Genomic DNA, 26,373 nt, shown 5'->3' with positions numbered 1-26,373 from the left:
GGTTGTATTCTGGAATTTAGGAAATACTGCACACTGCCAAATGCAGCTGGGAATGGGATGTCTGGATCAAGGCACGTGGAGTCTTTGAGTGGCTGCTTTTGAGGTAAGCATGGCTTTATCAGGAAAACACACATCCAGAACCAGCACTTACATCGATGTTGAGCTTCCCAACCCTGAGGCACCTTTCCGTATTGGGATCATCCTCAACACCTCTGGGGAGGGTGTACAGGGCTTTGAACTTGTCATATTCCTCACGGTATTTGACCTGAGCACAAGCAAAGAAATGCAACAATTAACTGACTCCAGTGAGTCAATTGTGGTTTTGGAACAAAATTTATCATCATTAAGCAAAAAGTTGGAAAGTTGATTCCAACAAGTAGAGAAAAGTCTTTAAACCAGGATTTTACTCTTTTTTTTGTCTTAAATGGCAAAGAAAGCACATCATAATAATCAGGTTGTAAAACAACAGCTGATGAGAGGATTTTAAAAATCAATAGATGTAGAATAAGGCACTTATTTATTGTTCCAGCTGTTTCATTTAAAGGGATCTGTGGGGTGGTCTCTCTTAATTTTAACTTCAGTAAAGCATAAGATGTTTTCTATATTTACTGAGCATCATTTAAAGATTTTTGGTGTTTTTCTGACCTGAATGCTCATGAAACTTAGACTAGAAAAATTCTAACATTTTCAGTTTGGATTACTGTAAAAACTGACTTCTTTTTTTTTTTTCCCATGGCAAGAAGCCACAAAGGACTGTTACCCAAATGACTATCAGAGAAAAAACATTATTACAGATACATATTATATCTCAATTAAAAAGGAAAAGTAAATTAAAGTTTAAAAAATATAAATATCTATACTAGATGCATGGCATGAAGGATTCAGTTGTTAAAAAAGATGATCTGATAAAAAAAAAAATAAAGAATTGAATTCCCTTACAATGCTTGCATTGTGCTTCAGTTCTTTGGCACGTGCCAAGGCTACAGCATCTGGGGGCAGCGCATAGCTGGTGGCCTTCACTTTATCCCAGGCCTTCTTGTAGAGATTCTGTGGGGAAATAGAAAGTTTCTGTGAGTGGAAAATCAATTCTTGTAAATAATTACCTACACCCAATAGAAATCAAAAGCCCTTTTGCTTTTATTTAGGCACCACAAAGTATTGTAAAGAAGATATTAAGTGATACTTGATATCAAGTGCATGTAAAGGTTGATAGAAATCCCTTCTATTCATGTCTGTTCTCATATGAGGTTTTAATTTTGTTCAGGTGTAATTTTATTCAGGGAATTTATTCAGGGAATTTATTAATCCAGGTGTTTTGCCAAGAGTGGCATTACAGTTGGAAAATATGGCCCTTGCCTGAAATACAACACCTCCCTGAAGCTCAGGTAGTACAGAGCATCAGCTTTGAGAAGCTCCTGGTTTGGATGTTTGTCTTCAAACAGAGTGAACAAACAAAATAAAACAAAAATCCCACCTTAAAGATCCTTAAGAGAAAAACAATTGTGTATAAACACTTACATCACTATAGAGATGTTTCAAACTCTGAACTCTTTCTGAATCCACTGTGTCAGCCACAGTTGTGTACTTGTCCTTAGTTTTTTGGAATTCCTCCTTGTATTTCACCTGGAAGATGAAAGCTGGGTTTAGTGGATTGTTTCAATGCTCAGAAGGACAATCCTGAGCAGAAAAGGTGGGGATTCACCTCACTGGCGTTGGCAGCACTTTGCAGAGCAGTCACATAGACAGGAGTGTCTGTAACCACACTGAAGTTCTGGAAGTTCTCCTTCCCTGCAGAGGTGTATTTTATCTAAGGACACAAAACCAACAAAATACCCATTAGTGCTGAAAATTACCTGGAAGTAAAAGAATACAATAAAATAAAAGATTACAGCTCAGTTAAAATCAACTCTGAAAGTGACAGGTCATAAAACAGAAATACTTAATATACAGCCAGTATGAACTAAGGAATAATGGAATTAAAAAAAAATCACAGCTATCTTTACTTTCTCCTCCTCAAATAACACAAGTGATGTCTCTACAGAAGCAACTTCAAGACTGTATTTTCACAGTTTAAACAAAATATTTCTGATGTAACAGGAATTACTTCATTCTGCTCTGGACTAGGACATGTCAGCCCCAATGAATCATAAATGTAAGAAAGAAACACATAAATGTTTATCTATTTAAGGAAAACTTACCTGGCTCTGCAGGTCATAAGATTTCTTAGCCTGTAGGATCTGTGGAGTATCCCAGACGTAACATCCAAGTCCCTTCAGCCAGTTTAAGTCATCTTTATACACAGACTGCATGGAAGTGAACAGAACATTAGGTTAGGAAGAAATTTTCCTTCTGCCAATTAAACCAAGGAATTGTGCATCCTACTAAGCCACACAATTAACACACCCTCAGATTTATTGGGAAGGTTGGTTGGCCCAAGCTGAGACACCACTGACTGCAGAATACGAGCACCATTCTCTCAGCCGTGGGCTGATACAACCCCAACAAACAAGGGGAATTCTTTTCCAGACCCACTGGATCCAGAAGGATTCTGGATGCTGTCCTGGCCCCTGTGCTAATTCCAGCATTCCCAACTACAACAGAGAAGGATCACTGCAGTGGTTGGTACTAAGAACCCTAAGCCATTATTAATTTCATATTATTTAAATATTTCATATTTAAAGCCGGTTATTAATTTAATATTTAAATATTAGGGAAGATACTTGGGAAAAAAATAATGGGAAAGGCTGTTATGATGTCAAACAAATAGGTTCAATAAGTTCACATAAGTTTAGAAGGATTTGGACAATGCCCTCAGGCTCCTGGTGGGATTTTTGGGGTGTCCTGTGCAGGGCCAGGAGATGGACTGGATGACCTCCCAACCCAGCCTATTCCATGGCTGGAAATAAATGACAAACATACATCACTCAGAATCTCCTGGGCTTTCCTGGCGTGAATGACATCGTTTTCTTCAGGTGAACAGCTCCACTGGTGGAAGTACGTGCGGTATTCCAGATCACTGAGGATGTACTGGCACTTCTTGGCCAGGACGTGGTTCATCATGTCAGTTGGAATATGGACATTTTTCTTGGTGTCTTCATAATTCTTCCTGTAGGCCAGCTGAAAAGCAAAGATGGGGGAAACAGTGAGGGGAAATAAAAGTGATTTTCTGTAAAACTTTGGATTTTGGACTAAAAGGTGACAGCGTAATCTGAGATGTGTTTCCTGGATTTAATAGCTAAGCTCCCATGGGATTCAACAGGATAGAAATCTTAACTTTGATATTAATCACCTTTTATTTTTATGAAGTTCTGGAAGGACAACAATGACCCTCACTTGCAGTTTAACAGCTGATGAGAAAACTAACAAGTCTTCAGGGTTAAAAAACTCCTGCTCCACAAATGGCTTTCATCTAATTAAAGATAGAATATTTGGGATTACACTGATTTTATGCCCTGCATGACATGTTGTATGTGCAGTGCTGACAACAGCAACACACCAAATGTACATTTAATTTTCAAGTTCTTAAATTCCTACTTCAACTCAAAATCTGAAAGATCTCAAAAATAATTTCCTTTATTTGTGAAGGAAATTAATCATACATTGTATTTTTACTGCTCAGATCCTTAGACTGAAACAGAAAAAGGTGGATTTTTTTCCTTACTGTAGTATTTCTAATAGCTAAACAAATCCCTTCTCAATCTCCTAAATAATATAAAATTCAATTATTAAACTCACATATAAAATAAGCTTTCAGGAAATGTAAACGTGTTGAAATTACTTTTACTGATAATATTATGGATTTATATTAAGGCTGGACTTGATTTCGGAAGCCTTTTCCAACCTTAATGATCCTGTGATTCTACAGTTCTATTAAGCTTTGCCTTATTTATGTTTAAGTAATGAAACAGTGACTTTCATCAGTGAAATAAATGGTGAAACAAAACAAATGGAAAACATTCCAGACTCGTTCATTCCTTACCGCGCTCCTCATTTTCTGGAATTCCCGGGAATGAATGACACTGGGGAAATCACCAATATCCTTCCCAGCCAGGTAATGGCCTTTCAGCTTCTCATATATTTCCTTATATTTAAGCTGAAAAAAATATTCAGGTGGGAATTTTAATGTTCATTCCAACAAGATATTGGGGGGGAGAAAGGGAAGGAATGGGGAATCCCTCCTGACCTCACTGTTGATGTGGTTTGCATGTTTGGCTCCCACGAGTGGAACGTATTTCTCGTCCAGAGTGTATCCAATGGGCTTGCTCTGCTCCCAAGCCTTCTTGTAATGTTTCTAGACAAACAAAGCACATGCAGATTTTAATGAAAAAATCAATTCTGTTTCTCATTTATACACACAGGGGATATGACATGGAATACAGAATTTTTACTTTTATTTTAATTTTTATTTTTACAGTGGTTCCCAATAAATTAAATGGAGGATGTTCGTTTTGAACAGTCATTTAGTATAAGATAAACAGGGCAGGTGTTCACTTCAGGAATTTACTTGGGCACAAGTTTGAGCTGATTTCTGCTTTCTTTATTATATTTATATCAGAAGAGTACTAAAAAAATCCAAAATATAGATATGAACTCTGGTTTAAAAGTACAGTATAGAAGGGTTTTTATAGATAATATAATATAATATAATATAATATAATATAATATAATATAATATAATATAATATAATATAATATAATATAATATAATATAATATAATATAGAATATATAATAAAATATAATATATCATATCATATCTATATATAATATAAATATATACCTATATTATATATTATATCCATATATAAATATATAGATATAAAAATATATATAATATATAATACAAATATATAAATATATAGAGATATATAAATATATATCTATATTATATATAACATAGATAATTATAGAAGATAATTTTATAGATAATCAAAATTGTGAAAAGTCTTCAAGAAATATCGGTGTTTATTAAAGAAACATTAGTGTCAATGGCACTTTTCTAATACTTATTTTGTTAAATATTAAATATATTCACCTTCAGATTAAATTATGAAGTGCCTATTCACATGAATGAGTAATCAATTCTATTTTTAAAAAATAGAGGTTTCTCATTACAATCAACGTGACTACTCAAAAGTAACTGCTTAATAACGTAAATCATCTACACTTTCCATTTCTCATAGAAAAAGTAAATGTAAAATTTATCAGTAGTCTCAGAAGATATTACTGGATGGAATTACATTTGGTTTTGACACGCTGTTATGACTTCCAAGCACCACACAGCTGTCCTTTGAGACCACTTCAATAAGGAAAGAAATCACCCTGATTCCAGCAATCCAAACGGGAAAGCTGAAGACAAAAGGGATTAAATAACCTTGCCAGTGCCACTGCTGAGAGTGGAACAGCTCCTCAAGCCCACCCTAAACTCTGTGGCTTTCAAAGGTTGATATTTATGGGATCTCACCTCACTGTGGAGCAAGGCCATGTCTTTGGCATGGTGCAGAGCAGGAGTATCATCAGACCCGATGTACTGGCCTTTCTCCTGGTTAAAAGTTTCTTTGTATTTTAGCTGCAAAAGAAAACAAACACACAGTTAATTCCACAGGAGAAACACATTATTCCCATTAGTCCACCTATTAGTAGTAGACATTTATTTTCTCTTGTGACATAATGTAATAACCTTGTTTAGGACATTCCAACCACTGTAAGACACAGGCAAATGTTACTGTGTCACCTCAAAATCCACATGGCATTCTTGAAAAATTTGAGATACTGCTCAGCAAGTACACTTTAGGAACACCAGGAACTGCATGAACTGTTCATCAACAACAGGACTCAGTTTTCAACTACTACAGGAAAAATCTATGCGAACTCTAAGTCAGGGCATACCATATTCTCCAACAGGAAAATGTTAAATTATTTGGAGGACAATATTGTGTTGTTCATTCATATGACTTCTTACTTGTTTACCCCAGGAAAGCAAAAGCAATTAAATCATCTACTAATTCTTCTATATGAATTTTTATTTAATAAAAAAGGTACATACATCACTCTGATTGACAGAGTTCATCTTTGCCAAAACGATCTCAGGAGTGTCAACCACGCTTGTGTATTTGGAAAAGTTCTCCAGGGCTTCTTTTGTGTATGCTCTCTGCAAAGAGGTGAAATAATGTCTCAAACACTGTGCATGAGAAAGAAGTGCTAATCGTGGGACTGCTGAAATATTTTCTCTTTACCTTGTCTATCAGTTCCTGTGCATTCTTAACTTTCTTATGCTCCACTGAATCGAGAGGGACCCAACCACAGCCACGAAGCCACTCCAAATCAGCCTTATAGACATTCTAAATCAGAAAGACAATGCAAAAGGACAGAAATTACTGACCTCAGGATGGATTATGTGCCGTGGGCAATATCCTTAGGCCAGACCAGGTGGAAAGGACCTGGAAGGCTGCACCATCACTCACATCACTCTGCAGGTCGTAGGCCTGCCGCGCGTGGATCACGTCGTTCTGGTCAGGAAGGCAGGTCCACTGGTGCAGGTACTGCCTGTAGTCAACGTCACTGACCAAGTTCTGGCACTCCTTTGCTGCCACAACTGCCATGGCATCTGAAGGCATGTGGATTTTGGACTTGGTTTTGTTGTAGTCTGATTTGTACAGCCTGTCGTTCTGGATCTCGCCCGCGTGCTCGTACCACACCAGCTTGGGGTCGTCTCTCATCTTGGCAACTCCCACGTAGTGACCTCTCTGCTTGACATACTCAGCTTTGTACTTCAGCTGGTGGGAGAGAGGAGAAACACAGGGAAAATCAGCACTGGCTGTATCCACTCTGGTTTAACCTGGGAATGGCTTCAGGTTTGTCGACACAAAAAGCAGATGAGACAGGGAGTTGTCAAATGCAGCCTTAGGTTTTCAGTACACGACCAAAATCCGGTCACAAACAATAATATTACTTTGCATGGACTTTCCAGTTCAAAATATATCATCTTCTAGACTAATATACTCCAAATTTTCAGTAAAAGCTATTGTTAACACAAGAGGAAAGACTTGCTAGAAAATGTTTCCTAACAAGCACATTTAGTTTCATTTTGACAACAAATTGAGATTGTTTTAAGAGTGGATGCTTATTTACAGTGTTTACATCACACTGCTTTGACAAAATGTTTATTCCAAATAAGAGTCATGTAATAATTTCATGATCCATTATGCAAATGTTTAAAATGTAAAGTGTGTACTGGTTTTTGATAGGCCAGAAAGTGAAATCAGAAATATGTTATAATCATAGTATCACTTCAATTATTTAACATTTATAAAATACGCAAGTCCAGCTCAGTTGATTTTGAAAGGACTGCTTCTGGAAAGAGTCAATGTGGAAGGAATCTGACCTTCAGCACTCCAAACCCCATAATCACAAAGATGACTGAATTATTTGGAGAACAGTGGAATTCATAGGCCATGGAAAGTCTGGATGTTACCCCAGGTGGAAAGCTTTTTAAGTCTGTTTAGGAATTTTCAAGGCCTTTAATATTTCAGGCTTTCAAGCACTCATCTTCCTAATGAGAAAAATCCTTACCTCACTTTGGACATCACTCGAGTGCTTGGCATGAGAGATCTGCACCGTATCAGGAGGCAGGAGGTAACCAGTGGCTTTTTCTTTCTCCCAGCTTTCCTTGTATAAATTCTGTGGGAAATAAAAGTCATGAGGAATTCAGCACTACTACAATGATAACGATTACTGTATGTATGTAATTTGTATAGAAGTATAAGGATAACAAATCCTTCCTTCAGGTTGTTATCAATAAGGCAGGTATTTTAAATACCTAAAAAATGTGAGTAGAAGCTGTCAAGGAGAGACCACATACCTGATTTAGAATTCTGGCTGCCTCTCGGGCCATATCCAGCTGTGGTGTATCTGTGAGTGTATAATTTGCCTTGGTCTCGTTCCATTCTTTGTGGTATTTAATCTAGGACACAGAAAGAAATTATTGCCTTGTAACACCACCACAGAACAGGGAAAACACCATAATTTACACACAAAATAATGAACCAACCCCTGAATTTGCAAGGCCATTAGAAAAAGCACATTAAATACAGAATTACAGAAGTCAAATGCAGCCCAGACACTGAGAGCAAACTCACATCACTGCGGATTTCAGTGCTATTCTTTGCTGTGACATAATCAACTCTGTCGGCCACGGGAGTGAACGGGAGAGTTTCAGCTTTTGTGCGGTACTTTCTCTGTACAACAAAAAGAAGAAGAGATTACCCCAGAATATTGGATGCCTAGTACAGCAATTCTGAATAGATACACAAGACAAGGAATTTCTCGTGGAGAAAAACCTCTCCATACACATTGAATATTGTGAAAATACTGCAATTCCATTTTTCATTTGAAAAAAAATCTCATCGTTTAAACCATTTAAAATACTTTGAGTGACAAATAGCCCTGAAGAAAATTATAGTATTGAAAAACACTTGGTTACCTCACTCAGGAGATCTCCAGCATATTTGACATGCTTGACTCCAAGGGAATCATTTGGCAACCATCCAATTCCCCGCAGCCATTCCAAATCAGCTTTATAAACAGCCTGGGGAAACAAAACAAAACAGGGTCCACGCTCTTAGTTACACTTCCCTGTACCATCCAGCAAGATTCATAAATAACAGAATTTACTTCCAGTGGTTAAAAGGGGAGTGGTGATTCCAACATGAGCACTACATCTGAATTTATCACCCTTCAAACATTGCAATTTACAAGTGGCCTATACTTTGCTGCTCTAACAAAGAGCAAGGTGAGTTCCCTGAACTCGGGAAAAGATTCCCACTCTTTAGAGCTGAAGCAGAATAAAAAGAGGCAGCACAGAACTGCGTTAAGAGGTGTTTAAGGGGTGTTTCAGGTGAACTTACATCGCTCTGGAGGTCGTAGGCTTGCCTGGCATGAATGACATCGTTCTGGTCGGGGAGGCAGATCCACTGGTGCAGGTAGTGCCGGTAATCGGCGTCGCTCACCAGGGTCTGCCCGTGCTTGGCTGCCACAATGGACATCATGTCCACTGGCAGGTGGCACTGGGTCTTCTGCTTGGCAAAGTGCTTCTTGTACTCTCGTTCACTCTGAACTTTGGCTACGTCCAGGGCAAACTGGATTTTGGAATCTCCCTTTGCGTTCGGCACTCCCACGTAGTGTCCCTTCTGCTTCTCGTGCTCCAGCTTGTATTTGTACTGGGGCAAGAGCAGAGGTCACCATTAGTTAACAGCCAGCATGAAAGAGCTCCTGGAACATGGGAAATGCCTCTTTTGGCACTTACATCACTGGCAATCTCTCTAGAAGCCTTGGCTGTCTTGATTGGAATCGCATCTGCTCTCAAATCATAGCTCATCTTCAGCTCATCCCAAGCTCCTTTATATTGTTTCTGAAAAGACAGAGAAAACATCACACACATGCTGAATGCTCTGGCATTTGCCATTATAAAAACAAAGTTTCCAGACATTTATTTGCTGAAATACCATGAAATTTTTTGAGCACTCCTGCTCCTAACCATAAATGCAGCTGCCTCTGAAACATGCAACACAAGCTGTGCCACCTATAAAGCACAGAAGGGAGTTTGTAAAAGTGTAAAAAATATTTATATGCCTTGGATTCTCATCCATTTCAATAAAATATTCCCTCAGTGGGGCACGATATTTCTAATTTTAAAATAGCTGAATGTATTTATTTTAAAACACCTGAATACTTTAAGGATATTCGGTAGATGGAAGGGAATGTCACAAGCCCTGTATGAAGACAGACTTCAGTGAGATTCAAAGAGATTCAACATCTTAGAATTATGTAATTCACATCCTATTTTAGAGAAAAGAGAATGATAAACATACCTGGCTGTAATTAACAGCATTAGCCTTGGCTAGGTTGATTTCAGGTGTGTCTGGCATGATGTGGATCATAGTCTTGTCCTTTTCCCAGGCTTCTTTATATTTTGGCTGTTAAAACAGAAATTTCATAATATCATCAGAATTAAGGAACTTCACTTATCAATAACACAAAATCCCATAAGTCTCTCAAAAACTATCATCTCTAAAGAATAAAACATTTAGAAAAGCATTAAACTTAAAACACCACTGATCAGTTTTATATCTTAGCAGTGAGATTTCCCATTAGCTTTAGTTTCTGGTGTGGAAGCAGCTTTGAGGAGGTTGGAACTTACAATGCTGATCTGTTCAGCGTTGGTTTTGGCCAGAACAACATCTGGGGAATCCACAACACTGGTGTATTTCACACTGTCAATGGGGGTCCGATACACATTGTCACTCAGGAGATCCTGGGCATTCTTCACCCTCTTAATTTCTGGAGAATCATTGGGCAACCAGCCAATTCCACGGAGCCACTCTAGGTCTGACTTGTACACAGCCTGGGTGAGACAATCAGAAAAGGAAAACATTGATTAAAATTATTATCTTAATTATTTTAAGCCATGCAAAGCAGATTGTGTTTTATAAACCTAACTAGAGTCAGATGAATCCTTTTTATACACATGAGATGTTCAGCGTCGTAAGTAAAGTTAAATCTAAAATTAATTTAAATTAAGTAGTTCAGGTCTTAAACAACACATTCTAAACCTTGTAAGAAGAAACAACTGACAGGAGTTGCAGTTAATGACGATGAATGTTAAAAGCTTAGAAGAGTCTTACTGTCCCCTCCAAAACACTTATTCCATTAGTCATTCCAATGGTTTACAAGTCCTGAAAAAACCCCAAACTACCTACCTGGAAAACTGACAAAAAGCAAGGAACAGGAATCCCATCTCCAAAGCTTGTAATTGAAACAGTGGAAGAGGAACTGATAAGCAGCAAAGCCAGGTCAGGAAATCAGCTACTCTGACTCCTCCTGCTTTGCAATCAGCCACTAAAACCTCTAACTAGCTACCTCACAGAGTTTTCTTCCAATTAAACAAATTTCCAAGCTGACTCAAGCAAACTGAAGTAACAAAAGCCACCTGATTCCGAGGTAGCAAACAGCAGTTATTCCTAAGTCACATCAAAGCAAGAAAGACAAACCCTTCAGCCTCTCCAAATCACACCTGTCCAAAAGCATTATGCGACACATTATCAAGTTTTATAAAATTTAGAGATAAAATCAGTGCCTTTTAAGAGCATAAAAAATCACATAATAGCAGTAACAAAAAAAATGAAGAAAACAGTCTAACTATTAATCTGTTGTGACTGTATAGCATTGAACAATCAGAATAAGGCTATTATCTATTAAATGGTAATAGTACAACTGCACATCTCTATGCGCACTCACGTCGCTCTGCAGGTCGTAGGCCTGCCGCGCGTGGATCACGTCGTTCTGGTCAGGAAGGCAGGTCCACTGGTGCAGGTACTGCCTGTAGTCAACGTCACTGACCAGGGTCTGGCACTCCTTGGCTGCCTGCACTGACAGGGCATCCACAGGGATGTGGATCTGGGTCTTGGAGTCATTGTAGGCCTTCTTGTAGAGGCGGTCGTTCTGCAGGGCCATGGCGCGCGCGGCCCATGCCAGCTTGGGGTCCTCCTTGGCGCTGGGGCACCCGATGTAGTGGCCTTTCTGCTTCTCGTGGGTTTCTTTGTACTTGTACTGCAAGAGCAGAGAGAACAGAAGGTGTGTTGCTCACCTGGACACAACCAGCAGACAAAAGGCTTCCAGCTGCCCTGGGCTGCCTGCCTGAGCTTCGCTCGGTTCTGCAGACACACAAGCACCACATGAAGAGAAGGCTTTACCTCACTGGCAATGTCTCTGGAGGCCTTGGCTTGTTTGATGGGAATGGCATCAGCTCTCAGGTCATAGCTTTTCGCTTTGGCCTCATCCCAGGCCTTCTGATAATGTTTCTGTAGAGAAAATTAATCACCTTTGTTAAACATAGTGAAATGCCTTCTCTAAAAACCTGCTTTCCTGGAATGACCAGATTGGGAGCTCTGTTTGCTTCCTGTAACTGGCAGAGTTACAATAATGATCTTGGCAACAGAAAACTCATGACTTAAATAGGTGCAAGATTAAAACACAAAGGGGCACCAGAAATATTCCTGAAGACAGACCACTATGTCTGCAGACTCCAACAACTCCTCCATGGAACGTATTTGGCAGGTTTTGCCAAAGGGAGCAGGAGTTGCATGGAATTGCACACTGAGCTTGGGAGTTTACTGACGAACACACAACCTGGTGATAGGCTGAGAGCTGATAAAAAGCCTCTGGATGTAATTTCCTGTTTACATGCACATTAGAAGGTGGGTTTGTACACCACCATTTACAGCAAAAACTGGAAGAACAATTGCCAGGCTTCATTTTCTAACACTTCACAAATATTTCATGTTACTCTCTTACATTGCTGATGTTGAGAGCGTTGACTTTGGACTGCAGCATGACAGGAGTGTCCGAAGGGAGGGAGATCTGGGTCTTGTCTCTATCCCAGGCCTCACGATACAGACGCTGAGGAGAAAGGAAGAACCATGGCAATTCAGTATGGTGAAAAAAAAACACCAAAAAGAATTCTTGAGTAATTCCAATTTGCAAAGCTTCCCAACTCGTCATTCCCACCATAGATATTTTACTCTCCACCAGAAAGAAAAGAAATGTCATCCCACAAGTGGAAGGAGAACTTACATCACTGAGCTGCATGGCGTTGGTCTTGGCCAGGACAACATCTGGGGAGTCAGTGATGCTGGTGAACTTCAGCTGCTCCGGCCGCGTGCGGTACAAGCGGTCATTGAGGAGCTCCTGAGCTTTCTTGGCTTTGACCACATCCACAGAACCTTCTGTCAGCCAGCCAATGCCCCGCAGCCATTCCAGGTCGGACTTGTACACGTTCTACAAACGAGCCAAGGGTTAGTGGCATTGCAGAGATGAATTAGCCCAGAGAGCTGGTGGACTCTCAGTCCCTGGAGATGTTCAAGACCAGTCTGGATGAGGCTCTGAATAGCCAGGTCTAGTGGAAGTTGTCCCATACCCATGGCAGGGACAGGGTAGGACTAAAATGATCTTCTCCAGCCCAAACCATTTTGGGATTCTGTAGTTTTAACTCTAAGTGCAAGAAGGTTTTTTACAAGCCTTTCCCCAACTCCTTCTTGAACTCTTTACGCAACAAGCAGCCAGTGACGCCATGTTGTATCAGGTCCTTTCTAGACACAGCACCCCTGGTTTGCAGAGAAACAATGACACTTTTAAGACACTGCATTCAAACCAGGGGCACAATCTGCAAGTAGTCTGCAGGCAAACATTCTAGAGCAGACCAAGAAAACATGGCTTCCTTATGAACAGCCCCAAATATTTCTGGCACTCAGGCTGGAATCCTTTGGAAAGGATAAAATAGACATATCAGGACCGAGTGCGGGGTCATGAATGTGCATTTGAAGGTATATTTGCCAGTCACTAACAAACAGAGCCTCACACAGCTGCCCTAAAGCTTTCCTACAGTGATTGTCACTCACGTCGCTCTGCAGGTCGTAGGCCTGCCGCGCGTGGATCACGTCGTTCTGGTCAGGAAGGCAGGTCCACTGGTGAAGGTACTGCCTGTAGTCAACGTCACTGACCAGGGTCTGGCACTCCTTGGCTGCCTGCACCGACAGGGCATCCACAGGGATGTGGATCTGGGTCTTGGAGTCATTGTAGGCCTTCTTGTAGAGGCGGTCGTTCTGCAGGGCCATGGCGCGCGCGGCCCACGCCAGCTTGGGGTCCTCCTTGGCGCTGGGGCACCCGATGTAGTGGCCTTTCTCCTTCTCGTGGGTTTCTTTGTACTTGTACTGGAAATACAAAATGAAGAGAATCTGGGATGAAGGCCCCATAATTTCCTATTGCTACTGATCACAAAAATACATATTCTTGTTTTTAAAGTAACTGAAAATGAATGTAAAGGAAGAACATACATCACTCGCAATATCTCTTGATGCCTTTGCGGTTTTGATTGGAATCGCATCAGCTCTCATGTCATAACCCTTCTTTTTTGCCTCTTCCCAGGCTTTTACATAAAGTTTCTACACAAAAGAAGACAGAAAATGGCTTATCAATATTCTGAAAACTGGGATTTCTACATTTCATAACTGCCTCTCAAAATTTTCATGAATGCATATTTTAGAACATCTTTATGATTAAAGAAATGCTGACTTAACTCTGAAATTCCACTAGTTTAGTAAATGTTTGAAATGTCCTTACCTTGCTAACGTTGGCTGCGTTGGCCTTCGCTAACAGAATGTCTGGTGTGTCAGGCATGACATGGATGGACTTCTTGTCTGCATCCCAGGCTTCTGTGTACAAGCGCTGGGAGAGAGGAAAACAGCCCTTTACAAACAGTTCTTTATGAAATTATTTTACAATTACAATTATTTTACAAACTGCTGTGGTAGCTCCAGTGAGCTCTAATGCCCAGCAAAGCTTCTCTCTGAACAGCTCAAGAAAGAAACTTTGTCCCTCCTCATTATTTCTCAGGTTAAGCTGGTGCAGCAATTGATTGATTTTGGATTGTGGAGAAACAGCCATAGGAGGAAAAGTGTATTAATTATTCTGTATAAAACGTTTGATTATGTTTGTTATAAAGGAGGAGGCACTTAGTGACTTTCACCCTCCGGATCTGAGATATGCTGCAGCACTTTCACATCCAGAGGACTTCAGGTATTTCCTCATCACTTTTTCATCATGCACTAGTACTCTTGGAAATTCTGTGACTTAAGGGACTTTTGTCTGAAGATTTTTACCAACTGCTCGCTTCAAGCTAAGCCCTGAGAGAAGAAGCTTTCTTGTGCAATGTCTGAATTTAGATTTTCTCTTAGATCCACAAGTTTTTAGTTTTACTTTGCATTTTGAATTTTTCACCTCAGGAACAAGTGCTGTTAACTGGCAACACCACCCTCACCTTGTTCATGATCTCAGCATTCTGCTTGGCTAAGACCATGGCCAAGGAATCAGTCACGCTGGTAAATTTGATTTTGTCTGCAGGTTGCCGATACTTCCTGTCACTGAGGATTTCTCCAGCTCTCTTGGCTTTCTCAACTTCCATGGAACCAATAGGAACCCATCCAATGCCTCTCAGCCATTCCAGGTCTGATTTGTAAACAGCCTGAAAAAAAAATTTGAAAGTCTGTTACATATGTGCAAGGGTGATCAAACAGTAAAATAAATATAAACAAGCACATCCTATATGAACAACTGGGTATGTTACTGAGGAAAGAGTTCTGAAAACAATTCTTGGTTTTGAAGGTTAAGTAAAATAGTTATTAAATAAGAAAAATGAAAGGTATTGCAGGTAATGCTAATGTGCTAACAATGCTAATATCAGAGTAACACACGAATTATTGTCAGATTAAGACACAAATTATTGTGTCAAATTATTATCAAAAATATTATGTCTAATTATGTCAAAATATTGTGTCAAATTATGTCAAAATATTGTGTGAAATTCTGTCAAATTATTATCAGATTAAGAACTGAAAAAATAGGATTAAACATAAATTTGATGAAAGAAATGAAAGAATGAAAATATCTCAACAAGTCTGATGCAAGCGACTAGAGCCTTATGATCCATATTTGAAAAATTAGTTTGTGCAAGAGTACTTTATTGTGTACAGATTGTACAGAGTACTTTATTTTGTATTACAGAATTAGTGTCTTGCAGAAATACTGTTCTACAAATGTGAGGATTTGCTCACATCACTCTGGAGGTCGTAGGCTTGCTTGGCGTGGATCACGTCGTTCTGGTCGGGCAGACAGATCCACTGGTGCAGGTAGTGCCGGTAGTCTGCGTCGCTCACCAGCTGCTGGCATTTCTTGGCCAGCACAATTCCCAGCATGTCCACGGGGCTGCTGAACCTCGTCTTGGACTTCTCAAAGTCCTTCTTGTACTCCCTGTCACTCTGGATCTTGGCCACGTGCATCGACCACATCATCTTGGGGTCATCCTCGATGTTCCTGGCCCCGATGTGGTGGCCCAGCTGCTTCCGATATCCCTCCTTGTACTTGTACTGTAGGAAAAGAAATCCACACATATATTTATATATGCATTTAAATAGATTTTTTGGTATAAAAACAAGGAGCATAACCCAGAAAGAGTTATTCTCTGTCTCTTAGTGATACTGTCTCATCCTTGAAACAAAACCTGTCCCATTCAGTGCAGAGTTTTTTCCCTGGTTTTGTACTCCAACATTTCGGATTTCAGTGTGACACTGAAACAAAACTATTTTTTTCCTCCAGAAAAGACAAGCATTTAAACTTCTAAAGTTTATTTACTTACATATCTCATTAGGGGAGAGATTTTAAAGTACTTCCTATTTTAAATCAGAAATTAACTTGATAAAATCTAGCATAGACTCCTACATCTTTTTGTTCATCCGACTTGAACATCCATGGATAGTAATGGGAGCATATAAATAACCTTCATGTTATTAAATTCATTCATTACTGTGAACATAACTCACTCAAAAAATACTGGCTATCCATTATTTCTGTGCACTAAAGGCATTTGGTAGAATCACATGAAAAGAGATTTCTGTATTAGCTATTTTGTGAAATATGACATTAGCAAAGAACTGAACATAGATTCTGGTTCTTTTCCATGACCAGATCCTCAGAGAAATGAGAACAAAGCCTGCTCACCTCACTGGCAATCTCCCTGGAGGCTTTGGCAGACTGAATGGGAATGGCATCAAAACGCAAATCATGGCCCTTCTTCTTCGACTCCTCCAAGGCCAGCTTGTACATTTTCTGTGAGAAAAAGAGTCACATTTTAGTTGCAAAAAATAAAATTCAAAGCTGCATTTCAGTTCAGCACAACTGTGCAGTAAAACAAATGAAGTCCCTAAACTATTGTTCATCTTCAGACAATTTAAATACTGTTCTCTAGAAAAGAAAAAAAGAACCTAACCAGATTTTAAAAGACCTTGTAATTTTATTGTAGATGTTTGGAAAATGGAAATCATTTAGGGAAGGCAAAGACTGGAACATTTAAAAAGTTAAATTACCTATTTTCACAACTTGCTGTAGAAATGATTTCTCATTTATAGCAGATAACGTATTTTAAAAGAAAATTTAATTTTGTGAAAGAGCAACTCTGATTTCAGTACTGGAACTGGCCATGTATGAAAATAAACAACCTGACAATAATTTATCATTAATAAAAGATCAAAGGTGACAAAAGTGTACTTAGCAGAAACCCTGTAATTGTCTCAGCTTTCAGTTGCACTCACCTCACTGTAGTTCACTCGGTTTTGTTTGGCCAGCAGGATTTCTGGGGTGTCAGGCATGACATGAATCGTGGTCTTGTCTTTGTTCCATGCTTCAGTGTACAAACGCTGAGAAGGAAAATAGGAAGAGATTTATATGACCAATATATATATTATTCCAAAGCAATAATCTCAATAATCAAGGAAAACACAATAACTAAAATGATAGGAACTTGGTATAGTGGAAATTGTCTCTTCCCATGGCAGGGGGTTGGAACAAAATGATCTTTTCTATCCCTTCTAACCCAAACCATTTTATGACGCTATAAAATATAACATGGATATACAGTTATGTGTTAATCTCATAAAAGTAACATCAACAAAAGAAAAATTCATCTGAGTGAGTTTTAAAACATTAAGGAGACACATTGCTTCAGAATAATGAATAAACCAAAGCATTACTAGTGCCCAATGAACACACAAGCCAAGGAAAATATTTAAATGTAAAATGCAGAATATTACTCAAGTTTGAGTCTTTCATTACCAGGCCCAAGAGTTTTGAATAAACTAACGAGAGCACACTGATGGAAAACACATCAAGTCTGAACTGCAGCATTGCTTGTGCTCATTTCATTCCCAGTCCTGCCTCCAGGGGTGAGGCAGAGAGCTCTGAGGTGTCAGCCAGAGGGATCAGGACTCACCTTGTTCATGGTGTCTGCGTTCTGCTTGGCCAACACCATCTCCAGGGAATCCGTGACACTGGTGAACTTGATGGTGTCCGGACGCTGGCGGTAAATTTTGTCACTCAGGATCTCCCCTGCTCTCTTGGCCTTCTCAACTTCCAAGGAACCAATTGGGACCCAGCCAATGCCCCGCAGCCATTCCAGGTCTGACTTGTAGCAGTTCTGTTATAAGAAAAAATTACACAAGTTATTTTAATAAAATAATCATAATAATGATTAATGTATGATAATGTATGTTACACAGTGCAACTTTCCAAAGGAAAATAATCTTCCTATCAGCTCTTCAATCAAACAAATTCAAAGCTGTAAAGAAAATTGTAGAAAAAATTGCAGTATTTTACCTACGTTAAGGGTGAAAACATTATCAAACATTCAAAAAATGGTAAATGACAAATAGTCCAAATCCTGGAATTACAGGATTACATTTAAATATCAGTTAGTTAATATAACCTGTAGGAGATCTGAGTGTCTATTAACCGTGAAACTTAAAAATAAATCTGAATAAGTTGGTTCTACATCAGAACAAAATGGCCTCATCCAACTACATAAAATAAACTCATTCCTCAGCAAAAATCAAGTGCCAGACAACTCACATCACTCTGGAGGTCGTAGGCTTGCTTGGCGTGGATCACGTCGTTCTGGTCGGGCAGACAGATCCACTGGTGCAGGTAGTGCCGGTAGTCTGCGTCGCTCACCAGCTGCTGGCACTTCTTGGCCAGCACAATTCCCAGCATGTCCACGGGGCTGCTGAACCTCGTCTTGGACTTCTCAAAGTCCTTCTTGTACTCCCTGTCACTCTGGATCTTGGCCACGTGCATCGACCACATCATCTTGGGGTCGTCCTCGATGTTCCTGGCCCCGATGTGGTGGCCCAGCTGCTTTCGATATCCCTCCTTGTACTTGTACTGAAACAGAAGAGATTTAAAGTTATTTGGAGTATTAACAAGTTAATAAATAATTCTAACAGTTCAACATGCTCATTGTTTTGTAAAGATAAAAACATTATGTAAGTCTTCCTACTCTGGGATTAATTTTCACATAAGAAGCATTTTTATTTGATATAATTATCTAAGACTTTTTATATAACTATAACACACTTTCAATTCACTAAACATTAAGTGTCACATTCTAAAAGTTTGGTATTTCACATTTTTTTACTATTAAAATAATTACTATAACTATTGTTAATATTACCTTACTTTTAAAACTTTCCACAAAAGTCCTTGATCAAGACCATATTATGTGATCTTTACACAAAAAGTTGAAATATCAAATTTGATAGAAGACACAGAGCATAAAAATCTGTTATCCTCCATCTCTAAGTGATCCTGCCTCATCCCAGAAACAAAAGCTATCACAGTCATTGCATAGTTTATCCCTGTTTATATGTTCAGATGTCTTGAATTTCATTATAGCACTTGAACAGAAATATTGTCTGAGTTAGAAATTAATCTGACAAACTCTACCATTGGTTCATAAACCTTTTTGATCGTGCTGCTGGAATAGCCTTGGACATCAAGAGAAGGATTGCAGGGAGCATATCAATAATCTTCACACTATTATATTTATTTATTTATTACAGGGGTGCATTCCTCACCAATAGAAATACTGGCTTCCCCTTTCTTCCATGCACTAAAGGCAATGTAGTGGAATCATTAAAAAGAATCACTAAGAAAACAGATTTCAATATGATCTATTCTATGAAATATGACCGTAGCAAACATTCTGATTCTTTTCCATGACCAGATCCTCAAAAAAATGAGAACAAAGCCTGCTCACCTCACTGGCAATCTCCCTGGAGGCTTTGGCAGACTGAATGGGAATGGCATCAAAACGCAAATCATGGCCCTTCTTCTTCGACTCCTCCAAGGCCAGCTTGTACATTTTCTGTGAGAAAAAATTCACAATTTACTTTCAAAAACAAAATAGCATTTCAATTAAGCACATCTGAGTAATAAAACTATTTAAGTCCCTAAACAATATTGCTGATTTACAGGCAACTTAAATATCTTCAGCCCAGCTCTACATTTACTAGAAAATAAAAAACCAACAGATTTCAAAGGTCCTGTAATTTTTTTGTAGATGCTTGGAAAATGGAAATCATTTAAGGAAAGCTAAGCAAAACTAGTTATTTCCATACCTTACTGTAGAAATTATTTCTTATTTATGGGGAACAGTATATTTTAATAGCCCAATTAGATATCCAGGAGATCAATTCCTGGAAGAATTCTGATGTCAGCATGGGAACAGACCATTTGTGGAAATTAACAACCTGACAGTATTTAACATTAACTAAAAGTCGGAGATGACAAAAGCATACTTGTCAGAAGGACAAGATAATTGTCTCAGCTTTCAGCTGCACTCACCTCACTGTAGTTCACTCGGTTTTGTTTGGCCAGCAGGATTTCTGGGGTGTCAGGCATGACGTGAATCGTGGTCTTGTCTTTGTTCCACGCTTCAGTGTACAAACGCTGAGAAGAAAAACAGGAAGAGATTGACATGGAATCCAAAAAAAGGTTAATATTTCAATAATCAGAGCAAACACAGACCATACCAGATGAAAATACAGGAAATGCATCAAGGATAATCAGTTAGGTGATCAGGAAGAGATAGTATTGACAGAAGGAGGACTGACTTGTGGAAATGTAACAACACTTAAAAAGCACCACATTGATGAAGGAGAAGGAAATAACCAATGAGCATTGCTTGTTCATTCCCAGTCCTGCCTCCAGGGGTGAGGCAGAGAGCTCTGAGGTGTCAGCCAGAGGGATCAGGACTCACCTTGTTCATGGTGTCTGCGTTCTGCTTGGCCAACACCATCTCCAGGGAATCCGTGACACTGGTGAACTTGATGGTGTCCGGACGCTGGCGGTAAATTTTGTCACTCAGGATCTCCCCTGCTCTCTTGGCCTTCTCAACTTCCAAGGAACCAATTGGGACCCAGCCAATGCCCCGCAGCCATTCCAGGTCTGACTTGTAGCAGTTCTGTTATAAAATATATTAAAAATCACCCAGATGGGTTATTCTATCGATAATAACAATAATGCAACTTACATGGTGAATAGTTCACCAATGAGTAACCTCGCTATCAACTTAACACTTCATTTAAATAAATTCAAAGCACAAGAGAAAATATAGAAAAAACAACTGCATTTCTGCTACATTAAGAGTGAAACCATTATCCAGCTTTCACAGAATGGAAAATGATAGATAGCAATTCTGGAGTTAGAGGATTTCATTGAAGTATCAATTAGTTAACACATCCTCTTGGGGACCTCAGTTTCAATCAGCCACCAAATTTAAAAATAAATCTGAATAAGGTGGTTCTACCACATCAGAACAAGATGGCCTCATCCAATTATGTAAAATAAACTCATTCCTCAGCAAAAATCAAGTGCCAGACAACTCACATCACTCTGGAGGTCGTAGGCTTGCTTGGCGTGGATCACGTCGTTCTGGTCGGGCAGACAGATCCACTGGTGCAGGTAGTGCCGGTAGTCTGCGTCGCTCACCAGCTGCTGGCACTTCTTGGCCAGCACAATTCCCAGCATGTCCACGGGGCTGCTGAACCTCGTCTTGGACTTCTCAAAGTCCTTCTTGTACTCCCTGTCACTCTGGATCTTGGCCACGTGCATCGACCACATCATCTTGGGATCGTCCTCGATGTTCCTGGCCCCGATGTGGTGGCCCAGCTGCTGCCGATATCCCTCCTTGTACTTGTACTGAAACACAAACCAAGATATTGCACTTCTGTATCCCCTGCAAACATCAGTTATATTAAATACTAATATATCAATTATATATTAATTATTAATCATCATATTAAATATTTCTAGCAATAACCTTTCCAAACTTATCTATTACCTACCATTAAAAAAACCCCAAACAGTCAAATTAATTCTTGTGCTAATAATGTCCTAGGATTCTAAGACTAAAGTTTTTTGCTCTTTGAGTTAGAACACTAAACAGAAATTTTTTATCATTTTGCTTTTTGAAGAAATGTGTATTACTAATATTAATGAAAAATAATCCTGGTCTTATTAAGTGTATTTAATCCTTTCTACATATAATGATATATATACTGTAAATAATTACACATATATGGTCACGAGCTATACAATTATCATGATAGCAGCATTATATTGTTCTTATAATTTCAATATTTATTTTTTTTAACACATATGATAATTTACTTGCAAAAATCTATTACTTAAGGGTCACAGTTTAACTGCAGTATCTTTTTCAGAATCCAGCTGATAATTTCCAGGTTGCAGAGGAGAGATGTCAACACAGAAAGAAACAAAAAAGTAGATTCTTACATCACTGGCAATTTGCCTGGATGCTTTGGCTGCTTGGATGGGGATGGCATCAGCTCTCAAGTCATAGCCTTTCTTCTTTGCATCTTCCATGGCCTGTCTGTATTGTTTCTAGATGAAGAATTAAACAATGGGACTCATATAAGTTCCATATATTATATTCTATGCAAAACAAATTGCTTGGAAGTAGATCTAATAATTGTGTTTAGGTTTATTATACCCAGTTTTACCTACCTTTAACTCAAAACCTCAGATCAGTAGCTGATACAAATCCATGTCAAAGGAAGACTTTTGCTAAATACATTTGTTAATAAGTTTTGATTTTACTGCTTTAAATAATGTAACATTGACTACAATTTAGAGCTAAACTTTTCTTCTATACAAATGGAGTAAAACTTACTTTTTAAAACCACGGATGTAATTGAAAAAACTTACTGATGTGAACTTGTTTGCCTAAAATGATGTTGAACACTGGCACCTTTTCAGAATTATGCTAGTAATTACCTTTCTGATATTAATTTTTGCCTTCCCAACATTATGCACACTGGCAGAAATGACTCCCCAAAATTCAGTGTAAACACACAACTTGTGTGGAATGTATGTATTTCTTCTCACCAGTGTTCACTGTTCCAAGTATGCCCTACTACAAATATACAAACATGATTTCAAAGTCACAATATTTTGGATAAATATGAAAGTTACTTAAGGAAACTGATAGTGTCACCTCTAGAAGGTTTCCCAGACCATTCCTGATCCAGCCATGACACAGAGCAGTTACATTTGGAGAGATCCCACACTCACCAGACTGTAGTTTTTCTTGTTCTCTCTTGCCAGTGTGATTTCAGGCGTGTCAGGCATGATGTGGATTTGTGTCTTGTCTTTATCCCAGGCCTCTGTATACAAACGCTGCAAGACAAACACAGCAGAGTATTTGGAGACATTCACAATTGATAACGGTGACAAATTAACCCAGTTATTATCTAGGAAGATATCATTACATCAGCTCTTGATGAAAATCAGTTTCCCATTGAATACCAAGAATGGAAATTACATTTTTACAGCAGTACTGTGCTGAAATCTCACAGCACAGGCACAGGTCTGTGTCCTAGTCCTGTCTTAAGGGTTTAGGCAGAGACTCTTGATGTGTCACCTGATCCAATCCAGACTCACCTTGTTCATGGTGTCTGCGTTCTGCTTGGCCAACACCATGGGGAGAGAATCTGGGATGCTGGTGAACTTGATGGTGTCAGGATGCTGGCGGTAAATTTTGTCACTCAGGATCTCCCCTGCTCTCTTGGCCTTCTCAACCTCCAAGGAACCAATTGGGACCCAGCCAATGCCCCGCAGCCATTCCAGGTCAGACTTGTAGCAGTTCTGTTACAAAATATAAAGGCAGCAGTTAAAAATTTCCCTTTATATGATAATCGGCATCCCAATATATTAAAATTGCCTATTATGACATTATATGGAGCTAATTCCCCTGTTTGGCTATACATAAACCTTCAAAAAGCTCTTACATTCAGATTCCTTCAATCCTCAAAATATAATGACCTTGCTAGGAACAGGGAAAAAAACCCAAAATGTGACAAAATACTATATGAGAGCAATTAGTTTAGTTTATATTCCAAGGAAATTACAAACATTACAGCAGTGCAGGGCTTATGAGCAAGTACTCACATCACTCTGGAGGTCGTAGGCTTGCTTGGCGTGGATCACATCGTTCTGGTCCGGCAGACAAGTCCATTCATGCAGGTAGTGCCTGTAATCAGTATCACTGACCAGCTCCTGGCATTTCTTGGCCAACACCACTCCCAGCATGTCCACAGGGCTGCTGAACCTCGTCTTGGACTTCTCAAAGTCCTTCTTGTACTCCCTGTCACTCTGGATCTTGGCCACATGCATCGACCACATCATCTTGGGGTCGTCCTCAATGTTCCTGGCCCCAATGTGGTGGCCCAGCTGTTTGCGATACCCTTCCTTGTACTTGTACTATGGACAAAAACAAGTTCACTCTTAGGTTGGGATTTTTATATGGCCCCAGCAGCCCCTGTGGCACCACCTCCTGAAAATACTGCAGCTGAAGCCACACAGATTTTAGACTGAGAAAAGACTTAGCCCCAGCATGTGCCATGAGGGCTCATGTGCACTCACATCACTGGCAATGTCCCGGGAAGCTTTGGCAGATTTGATGGGAATGGCATCTGCCCGCATGTCGTAGCCCTTCTTCTTCTCCTCCTCCATCGCCTGCTTGTACAGTTTCTGAAACAGACACCACCATGCCCTCAGACAACGCTGCTGCCCGGGACGTGCAGCGCCCAGGGATGGAGCCCTCACCCACAACAACCACCCACCTCACTGAAGTTCACTTTGTTCTGCTGGGCCAGCAGGATCCCAGGGGTGTCTGGCATGATGTGAATGCTGGTTTTGTCCTTCTCCCAGGCTGAGATGTACGAGCGCTGAAAAACGAGGAGGACAGAGGGAGGTAAGGTCACACAGGCTGAGGAAAAACTCAACAGCAAGATCGGCTCCATGAACCAAAGCAAGGGGGCTCTACTTTGTACTGACCCAGAAACTCCTGCTCGTTCCCCAAACCATTCTGATGCTTCACCCTTTTCTTTTCCACATTGCACCCCATTACTGCTCCAATCACACAAAACAAGAGTTTATCTCAAATAAGGAACACAAATCCCTGAGGCAAGAGAAGCCAACATTCCCATTGCATTATTCAGGCCATGGAAGGACATAGACCAACACCCAGGGAAGGAAGGTGCTCATTCCCTTCAGGATGTAAACACACAGAAATCTCACTTGGTTCATGATTTCAGAGTTGTGCTTTGCCAGCACCATGGGCATCGAGTCAGGAAGGCTCGTGAATTTGATGGTGTCTGGGTGCTGACGATACTTCTTGTCACTCAGGATCTCACTCGCCCTCTTGTTCTTCTCAGCATCCAATGATCCAATTGGGGACCAGCCAATGCCCCTCAGCCACTGCAGGTCAGACTTGTACACGTTCTGGAAGGACAGGAAAAGAGATCAGCTCAGCAACCTCCACACTCCAAGCAACTCCATCTCCTACCACATGAAACTCCACTTAACAAAGCATGTTCCCCTGGGAACAACCCACCAGCCTGTGCCACAAAAGTGCCTCCAGATAAGCTCAGCTCCAAAAAACTTGTCTCCCCACTCCTGCAACACCACAAGAGGCTGTCAAGAAATCCACAAATCTTCCCTCCCTTTCATCTTGGTTTTGCCAGCAAAGACGTACCAAATTTGGCAATCTGCAACTGGCAGAGACATTGGAAGAGCCTTTTCCATCTCCTAAGGTTCTTCATACCTATCTCAGTAACAAAATTTCTTGGCTTTGCCAACCCTTGGTTCTCCAGGAAAGAAAAGATTTGAATTCCTGTGACCTACCCTTGGCTCACAGACCTCCTCCAACAGTAAAACAGATAACCCAAGGCTGTCACACAGCCAATAAAGAACAACTCACATCACTCTGCAGGTCGTACACTGTCTTGGCATGGACAACATCGTTCTGGTCCGGCAGGCAGGTCCAGCGGTGCAGAGGGTGACGGTAATCGGCATCACTGACCAGCTCCTGGCATTTCTTGGCCAACACCACTCCCAGCATGTCCACAGGGCTACTGAAGTGGGTCTTGGACTTCTCAAAGGCTTTCTTGTACTCCCTGTCACTCTGGATCTTGGCCACGTGCATTGACCACATCATCTTGGGGTCATCCTCGATGTTCCTGGCCCCAATGTGGTGGCCCAGCTGTTTGCGATACCCTTCCTTGTACTTGTACTATGGACAAAAACAAGTTCACCGTAAGGCTGGGATTTTTATATGGCCCCAGCAGCCCCTGTGGCACCACCTCCTGAAAATACAGCAGCTGAAGCCACAGAGATTTTAGACTGAGAAAAGACTTAGCCCCAGCATGTGCCATGAGGGCTCCTGCGCACTCACATCACTGGCGATGTCCCGGGAAGCTTTGGCAGACTTGATGGGAATGGCATCTGCCCGCATGTCGTAGCCCTTCTTCTTCTCCTCCTCCATCGCCTGCTTGTACAGTTTCTGAAACAGACACCACCATGCCCTCAGACAACGCTGCTGCCCGGGACGTGCAGCGCCCAGGGATGCAGC

The 26,373-nt window shown here is 40.2% G+C and overlaps 1 protein-coding gene across 19 annotated transcripts in view; it reads right to left on the bottom strand.

Annotated features, from left to right (window-relative positions):
• NEB (nebulin) overlaps nt 1-26,373 on the bottom strand; it is a 99,884-nt gene that overhangs the window by 44,111 nt on the left and 29,400 nt on the right. For all 19 annotated transcript variants that reach the window (XM_058839226.1, XM_058839208.1, XM_058839207.1 and 16 more), the window contains exons 47-92: nt 26,197-26,304; nt 25,723-26,034; nt 25,041-25,244; nt 24,584-24,688; nt 24,384-24,491; nt 23,910-24,221; nt 23,403-23,606; nt 23,034-23,138; nt 22,236-22,343; nt 21,327-21,638; nt 20,698-20,901; nt 20,283-20,387; nt 19,696-19,803; nt 18,510-18,821; nt 17,875-18,078; nt 17,198-17,302; nt 16,608-16,715; nt 15,665-15,976; nt 14,872-15,075; nt 14,175-14,279; nt 13,889-13,996; nt 13,454-13,765; nt 12,630-12,833; nt 12,351-12,455; nt 11,750-11,857; nt 11,295-11,606; nt 10,198-10,401; nt 9,869-9,973; nt 9,304-9,408; nt 8,906-9,217; nt 8,482-8,586; nt 8,138-8,236; nt 7,861-7,962; nt 7,572-7,679; nt 6,464-6,775; nt 6,236-6,340; nt 6,046-6,150; nt 5,464-5,568; nt 4,184-4,291; nt 3,980-4,093; nt 2,920-3,117; nt 2,199-2,303; nt 1,703-1,807; nt 1,519-1,623; nt 940-1,047; nt 152-265 (exon numbers count right to left, since the gene is read on the bottom strand). In XM_058839226.1, the coding sequence (XP_058695209.1) occupies nt 152-265; nt 940-1,047; nt 1,519-1,623; nt 1,703-1,807; nt 2,199-2,303; nt 2,920-3,117; nt 3,980-4,093; nt 4,184-4,291; nt 5,464-5,568; nt 6,046-6,150; nt 6,236-6,340; nt 6,464-6,775; nt 7,572-7,679; nt 7,861-7,962; nt 8,138-8,236; nt 8,482-8,586; nt 8,906-9,217; nt 9,304-9,408; nt 9,869-9,973; nt 10,198-10,401; nt 11,295-11,606; nt 11,750-11,857; nt 12,351-12,455; nt 12,630-12,833; nt 13,454-13,765; nt 13,889-13,996; nt 14,175-14,279; nt 14,872-15,075; nt 15,665-15,976; nt 16,608-16,715; nt 17,198-17,302; nt 17,875-18,078; nt 18,510-18,821; nt 19,696-19,803; nt 20,283-20,387; nt 20,698-20,901; nt 21,327-21,638; nt 22,236-22,343; nt 23,034-23,138; nt 23,403-23,606; nt 23,910-24,221; nt 24,384-24,491; nt 24,584-24,688; nt 25,041-25,244; nt 25,723-26,034; nt 26,197-26,304 (7,518 nt within the window). The remainder of the gene's footprint in view (nt 1-151; nt 266-939; nt 1,048-1,518; nt 1,624-1,702; nt 1,808-2,198; nt 2,304-2,919; nt 3,118-3,979; nt 4,094-4,183; nt 4,292-5,463; nt 5,569-6,045; nt 6,151-6,235; nt 6,341-6,463; nt 6,776-7,571; nt 7,680-7,860; nt 7,963-8,137; nt 8,237-8,481; nt 8,587-8,905; nt 9,218-9,303; nt 9,409-9,868; nt 9,974-10,197; nt 10,402-11,294; nt 11,607-11,749; nt 11,858-12,350; nt 12,456-12,629; nt 12,834-13,453; nt 13,766-13,888; nt 13,997-14,174; nt 14,280-14,871; nt 15,076-15,664; nt 15,977-16,607; nt 16,716-17,197; nt 17,303-17,874; nt 18,079-18,509; nt 18,822-19,695; nt 19,804-20,282; nt 20,388-20,697; nt 20,902-21,326; nt 21,639-22,235; nt 22,344-23,033; nt 23,139-23,402; nt 23,607-23,909; nt 24,222-24,383; nt 24,492-24,583; nt 24,689-25,040; nt 25,245-25,722; nt 26,035-26,196; nt 26,305-26,373) is intronic.

This window comes from Poecile atricapillus, chromosome 5, assembly GCF_030490865.1.
Source record: "Poecile atricapillus isolate bPoeAtr1 chromosome 5, bPoeAtr1.hap1, whole genome shotgun sequence".
In the NCBI taxonomy this organism is placed as follows: Eukaryota; Metazoa; Chordata; class Aves; order Passeriformes; family Paridae; genus Poecile; species Poecile atricapillus.
This window is presented reverse-complemented; position numbering and strand designations above follow the sequence as displayed.